The 8,087-nt window shown below is 20.2% G+C and overlaps 1 protein-coding gene across 1 annotated transcript; it reads right to left on the reverse strand.

The window, feature by feature from the left end:
- Nucleotides 1–5,493: 5,493 nt before the first annotated feature.
- Nucleotides 5,494–5,965, reverse strand: HO133_002197 (uncharacterized protein; the record flags this gene model as incomplete). Its single annotated transcript, XM_037293124.1, has 2 exons — nucleotides 5,494–5,810; nucleotides 5,914–5,965. The coding sequence occupies 2 exons, from the start codon at nucleotides 5,963–5,965 to the stop codon at nucleotides 5,494–5,496; spliced, it is 369 nt and encodes a 122-aa protein (XP_037150777.1).
- Nucleotides 5,966–8,087: the final 2,122 nt, after the last annotated feature.

The following is an 8,087-nucleotide window of genomic DNA, read 5'->3' on the forward strand; positions in this document are numbered from 1 at the left end:
ATATAAGAATTACTTTAAACTATAGAATATCTTATTAAATTTATAAATTTATTAAGAATATTTCTTCGAGATAAAATTAATAAATTATTTTATATAGATTTTCTTTTTAATATTCTTATAAAGAAAAGCGATTTTAATATTTATTTATTTTAATTTTTAATTTTTAATAATAATTAAAATAAAGATAGTCTTATAGAATATAGATTTAATTATTAAAATAAAGATTTTATTATAATCTAAATCTTCGCGTTATTTAAAATTATATATTATTTAATAAACTTTATAGCGAGTAATTTTATTATTAAATTTATATTTTAAAATATAAATCTATCTATTATAAAGTATAATACGCTTATAAAATAAATTAATAAGAGTTTAGATATTATTCTTTTTTAATAATTTAAATTCTTTAATTATATCGCCTTTTTATTATTTATAAAGAAAATTATTTATTATAATTTTTTTATAAATCTTCGATTTATATAGCTTTATATTTATAATTTAAATAATTATAATATAAAGTATAAAAGAATTTAAAAAGAGATTTTAAGAAATTAAGTAAGAATAATTAGAATATAAAGATATATTATTTTATATTATTAAGATAAATCGAGACGTAATAATAGAAATATTTATATTAAAATTAAGAGAAGTTATTATAAGCTTTAAAGGCCTTAAAATAAATCTAAATAATTAAATAAATATATTTATATCTATTATATTTATAGAAAGAAAATTTTTAATTAAAAAAAACGCTATAGATCTAAGCGTATTTTCTCTTATAATTAAATTATTTAAGATAATAATTAAAAAAATATTAAATTAGATAAAAATTCGTTCTTTTTTTTATTTTATATATTTTTTAATAAATATATAATACTATTATCTAATAATAATATTCGATAAATATAATTATTATTATAATTTATAAGAATATCTTTTTAAACGCGATATTATTCTTTCTTTTATTTAAGAATTAATTTTCTTATTATAGTAAAACTCTTAGTTTTAATATATTTAATATATAATAAATAAGTTTTATATTTAATATAAGTTTTATATAAAGTAAATTTATAATTTATAATAGAGCTATAATTTTAAAAGTAGTTTATTATTATTATAAACTTTAATTAAATATTCTAATTAATATTAATCTTCTTTATAATATATTAAAAATACTAAAGAGAATTTAATTAAGTTATTTAACTATTTTATTTTATTTTAAATTCTCTAATTAAATTAGCTTTTAAATAATATTATAATTAATATAATAGATATTAAAATTATAATTCTTATACTCGCCTTTATAATCGCTTTATAAATATCTAATAATATAATTATTATATTTATTACGAAATTAAAAACGCTTAAAATTTATAAAGATATTACTTTTTTATTTAATAATCTTAATTATAAAGCGTTTATTATAGTTATTTAGAAAGATAATAAAGTATTTCTCTTTATTCAAGTCGCGAGAGATAATAAAATTATAGATATCGCTATAAATTAAATTATTTAATCTTTTTTTAAGACGAATATAAAGTTTATATAGCGTATTCTTTATTTTTTTAATAGTATATAAAATATAAAACTTCGTTTTTATAATTTTTTTAATAAGATTTATACTCTTAAATAATTTAGCGAGCTTTCAAATATTCTAATACTCTAAATAATTTATATAAGTATATTAAAGATTAAAAGTTTCTTTATTAATTTTATAAGATATTATTGAAATTTAGATTACGTAACTTTTAGCGTCTTAGCGATTATATAATATAGTTATATAATATATCTTAATATATTTATATCTAATTACTCTTTTCTTTTATAAAACTCTATAATTAATATAATTAAATATTTTATTTTATATTTTAATAGATTATAAATTTAAACTTTATTCGATAATTATTTTAATTATTTTATTATTTATTTATTATTTATTATAACTATAACTACTTTTAATATATTTATTATATTAATATTTATTAAATAATAATAATTATAATCGCGAAGAATCTCTTTTATTAATCTTTATAATATAGACATTTTTTATTTTAAAATAGTTATTTTATTTAAATAATATATATTAAATATATTTTTAATAAAAAAAATAAAGATTATAAGTAAAAAGAATTATATCGAAATTATTAATATATTAATATATTAAATTAATAATTTAATATATAAACTTTTATACTATTTCTAATATAAAATAATCTTAAATAAATTAAAATATATTATATTTAATTATATAATATTAAAGCTATTATATATTAAAATAAAATATTATATATTTATATCTTTTTATTATATAGCTATTATAATTATTAAAATATTATTAATTTTTCTATATTAAATAAAATACGCTAAAAATAAAAAATATTTTATTTTTATTTTTATACTTCGTTATATTAAAAATTCATAATGAATAATTAAATTTTATTATTTTATTATATAATTTTTATAATAAAGATTAAAATTTAATTTAAAATAATAATATAATATTAAAAGAGAAAATAACTAATTTTTTATATATTTAATATATTAATATATAAAGAAAAATTATTTTCTATTATAGCGATTAAAGAATAATTATTCTCTATATTTATAAAAATAAAATAATTTTATAAAGAAATTTTAATTAAATTTAATAAGCGAGTAAAGTGAAATTATAAGTAATCTTATATTTAATTTTAATTAATTTTTTAATAAATGAGTTGATTAATAGAAGATATTATATTATAAATATAATAAAAGATAATTAAGATAATCGCGATAATAGTATAAAAAATAGAATTTAATTAAACTCTTTTTTAAGTATAAAAAAAGATAATTTTTTATTAAGTTATTATATATTTATATTATATTTTTTCTTAATAGTTATAAATTAAAATCTATCTTTTTAAAATATTATAAATTATATTATAAATTATATTATAAATTATATTATAAATTATATTAGAAATTATAATATAATTTTTTTTTTAAATAATATTTTAAATTATATTAAGTTAATCTTAAAGTTTAATAAAGCTTTCTTTATACGCTTTAAATAATTATAAATATTTTAAATATTAATAATATAAATAATAAGTATATTTTAATTTTTTATATTAATTTTATCATTATATTATATTAATTTATTTTTAAATTATTATTAAAGTTAATTTTAAATAAAGAGCCTTTTAAATTTAGAATAAAGCTAATATTATTAATATTATTTATTTTATTAAACTTTTCTATATTATAAATATTATTTTTAAATTTAAATTTTTATTAAAACTTTATTTTATTAAATTTTAAAAATTAAATTAATTCTTTATAAATAATATTATATTTAAATATATTAATATTAAACTTTTAATTAATTTAAATTAATTTTATTAAATTTAAAAATTTAAAAATATTTTTAATTATTAAATAAAAATAAAATATATAAAATATCTTTATTTTATTAGATTTTTAATATTATATTAAAATTAACGAGTAAAGGTTTATAAATTAAATTCATAATCATTTTTTTGATCAGGGCTATCGAGTGAATAGGTGAGCGATCTTTAGTGAGCGAACTTTGGTGAGCGGGCTGTCCGGCTATCGAGCGAACTTTAGTAAGTAATATTTGAATTCCTTACGCTTTAATAATTATAAGACTAAATTTTAAGATTTTTAAAAATTCGAAAAGTATAAATAGCGCTTTAAATTTTAAAATAGAGATCTTAAAATTTTAATAGAAAATAAAAAAGTAATTCTATATGTTAATAATATATATCTATTTTTTTAATAAGGGAGGCGTGAGAGGGCGAGATTTTAATAGTTGCGAATGCTAATTTATTTATCTACGATAAATTAATCGATCTAATTAAAAAGCGTAGCGAATCTAAATTAATAATTGATTATATATATAAATTTAAGATTTTCAAGCTTAATTCTATCTTATTCTTTTATATATACTAATATAATTTAATTAATTTCTTATTTTATAGTTATTATAAAATTTATAATTAATTAATAATTTATAAAAAATATTTTTAAAAATATTTTTAATATAGATATTATAATATTAGTATATATAAAAGAATAAGATAGAGTTAAACTAGAAAACCTTGAATTTGTATATACAGCCAATCATTAATTCGTTAGGTCTACGCTTTTTGGTTAGACACCGCGGGTAAATAAATTAGCGTCCGCAACTATCAAAATCTCGCCCTCCCGCGCCTCCCTTATCAAAAAAATAGGTATACATTATTAACATATAGAATAACTTTTTTATTTTCTATTAAAATTTTGAGATTTTTTTTTTAAACTTTGAAGCGCTATTTGTGCTTTCCGAATCTTTAAGAATTATGAAATTTAGTCTTATAATTATTAAAGCGCAAGGAATTCAAATATCGCTCACCAAAGTTCGCTCACCAAAGATCGCGGACAGCCGCATCAGGGGGTGCGATAAGTGAGTAAGGTAACTAGGCCGGATTTGGACATAGCTTCTCCAGCATTGAATGGCTACATTTCCGTCTATTTCATGCTACTTGATTATCATGTCGCCGACTTAATGCCTTTACCATCATTATTTACTAGCCAGGCACATCGCTCAGGCATCTCGTCGACTCTAGCCTGGATTTCCTTCAGAGAAACACCCTCCCACTCCTCGAGAATGACTCTTTTTAAGTCATCCTTTGTCTTCCACTTCCTTCGACGTACTCTTTGCTTGAGGATATTCCACACGGCCTCCATGGGATTCAGATCCGGTGACTGAGCGGGGTGTCTCAGTGTCTTGATATCATGCCGTTGTTTGTAAGCCCGAGCGTAGTTGACAGCTGAGCGAGTGCCATGACTTGGGTTATTATCCTCCTGAAGAATGCATTTTTGGCCCGTTTTTTGCTCGACTTCCTGCATTTCTTCAAGATGTGACGGTAGAATCTTCTTCGTGTAGAACAATTGAGTCATAGAATTCCCTTTCGGCTGTACATCGACGTTATGAGGCTCCGCTGCAACCCATTGTAGGTATCGTTCGCTCTGATAGAATTGCTCTTCGGTCTCATTCTTTCGTTGTTTTGGGGGCCGTCTTCTCTTAGGAGCATCCACATGTACGTCAATATTCAGCTCCGGGACGTCGTCCGGATCGTTGTAGAACTGTAGCTTGCCCTTATGATAATAGGAGATAAAGGCTGACATATGCAGGCTGACCCCCTCAAGTGGCGGTATTTCAGCTACGTTTTCGGGAGCGTAACGCTGATCTAAACCTTCCTCTCTGAGTATATAGTCTGCTTGCATAGTAGTAGGGTCTATGTGTGCCTTATCCGTCCAACCAACGAAGGCCCAAAATTGTTCCACTGTCTGATCTCCGTGATTATGGCTATAATCCTGCCGAAAAATCTTGTTTGGCTGAGAAACCCACTTAGTTTTGGCCTTCTTGTACAGCCTGGCATTGGATCTTCTCGTCCGAAGCGAGTTTTGTAGGCATCTGACACTACATTCTAGAGAGAATATCTCAATTTATCGTTCATAGCCTTCGTCACGAGCATTGTTCTTCGAATCCAGTATTTCTGTAAGCTTTTCGTCCGGTATTTTGAGTGGTCGTCCCATACGAAATGCACCAGTCCTTCGATAGGCTACCTCTAGAACGATTTGACGCCGTTGTCTAAGCCAAAGTTCTGCTGTAGAGGGTTTAATCTTCTCCTTCTGATACACTAATCTTAGTGGCTTAAGGCCTCGAGAATCCACTGCCTTGAACAACTCAGTCTTCTTAATGGTATCGCCCTCACGACGGCTTGTTTTTGAAGTCTTTGGCTTACGAGGAGTGTGTGGTGGGGCTATAATATGTAGAAATAAGTGTAAGAATGATGGGAACAAATAAATAAAATAAGCGATGTTGCCTTGGTTGCAGTCCAAATCCGGCCTAGTTACCTTACTCACTTATCGCACCCCCTGGTGGCCGGACAGCCCTGATCAAAAAAAAGGCATACATTATTTGATTTTAGAATAACTTTTTAGTTTTCTATTAAAATTTTGAGATTTTTTTTTAAAATTATAGAACAAAATGTGGGCTTTTAGATAAAAAAAGAATTAGTAAATTTAGTCTTATGGATGTTTAAAAGTAACGAATTTAAATATCGCCTATTAAAAGTTCGCTCACCAAATTTACTCGACAGCCCTAATTAAAAAAAATGATTATGAATTTAATTCATAGGCCTTTACTCGTATATTATAGTATATTATAAACTCTATATTATAATAAAAATCTATTATAAAAATAATTTATATAATTTTATTAAAAGTTATATTAATATTATAATTATTTAAAAAAAATTAAAAAAAATATAAATTTCGCGAATTAGATATTTTTAACTTTATTATTTAAAAACGAGTAAAGGCCTATGAATTAAATTCATAATTTTTTTTTTAATTAAGGCTATCGAGTAAATAGATAAGCGATCTTTAATAAGCGAACTTTGATAAGCGGGCTATTCGGCTGTCGAGCGAACTTTGATAAGCGATATTTAAATTCCTTGCGCTTTAGTAATCATAAGACTAAATTTAAAAAATCTTTTTTTATCTGAAAGCCCACATTTTATTCTATAATTTAAAAAAAAATCTTAAAATTTTAATAGAAAATAAAAAAGTTATTTTATATGTTAATAATATATATCTAATTTTTAATGAGAAGGCGCGGAAGGGCGAGATTTTGATAGTTACGGATACTAATTTATTTATCCGCGATAACTCAGCCGATCTAGCTATAAAGCGTAGAGAACTCGAATTTATAATTGGCTACATATACAAATTCAAGATTTTCTAGTTTAGCCCTATCTTATTCTTTTATATATACTAATTAAAATCTCTTATTTTTATTATTTATAAAAATAAATTATAAATCTATATTAATTAGTTTATTAATTTATTATAAAAAATTAATAACTTATTTAAAAAATATATTTTTATTATTAATAAAAGTTAAAAAATTTATTATTTTTATAAAAATTTAAATAATTTAAATAATTAATATTATAAAATTTATAATTAAAATTATAATCTTTATAATAAAAATAAATCTTTTAAATTTATATTAATTTATATTAGTATATATAAAAGAATAAGATAAGACTAAGTTTAAAAATCTTAAATTTATATATATAGCTAATTATAAATTTAGAGTTACTACGCTCTTCGATTAGATCGACTAAATTATCGCGAATAAATAAATTAGTATTTATAATTATTAAAAAAATGTAGTCGAATAGCCTTAATTAAAAAAAGGTATATATTACTTGATTTTAGAATAACTTTTTTATCTTCTATTAAAATTTTGAGATTTTTTTTTAAATTATAGAACGAAATGCGGGTTTTCTAATAAAAATATAAGTTCTAAATTTAATTTTATAATTATTAAAGCGCAAGGAATTTAAATATCGCTTATCAAAGTTCGCTCGACAGTCGGACAGCCCGCTTACCAAAGTTCGCTCATTAAAGATCGCTTACCTATTTACTCGATAGCCCTAATCAAAAAAAATGATTATAAATTTAATTCATAGGCCTTTACTCGTTAAAATATAATAATTTAATATTATTTTTAATTTTATTAATTTTATTAAATTTTTTAATATTTATATAATAATTATTTATATTAAAATAAATATTTTTATTTTTATTTTTATAGCGTTTATATTAATTAAATATTATATTTAAGATAATATTAATTTTATTAATTTTTATATTTAAATATAAATTTATAAATTCTATATTATTTATAATAAGAATTTTTATTTTATTAAAAAATATTTTAAATAGTTAAAATATAAATATATTTAGAAAAAAATTTAAGATTTTAAAAATAAAGATTATAATAATTATAGCGATTAAAATAAAAAAAATAATTAAGAAAATATTAATATGAATATTAAATTTAAATTTAAAAAACCAATTTTTTAATATTAAGATAATTATTATAACTACTTAATTTATAATAATATATTATTTTATTATTTATATTATTATTATATTTATTATTAACTTTTAAATTTTAAATAATCTTTTTTTTATAAATCTTTTAAAATTAAGTTTTTAAATAAAGTTTTATCCTTATACTTTCT

Source organism: Letharia lupina (assembly GCF_014066315.1).
Source record: "Letharia lupina isolate WasteWater1 chromosome Unknown contig_14, whole genome shotgun sequence".
NCBI lineage: Eukaryota > Fungi > Ascomycota > Lecanoromycetes > Lecanorales > Parmeliaceae > Letharia > Letharia lupina.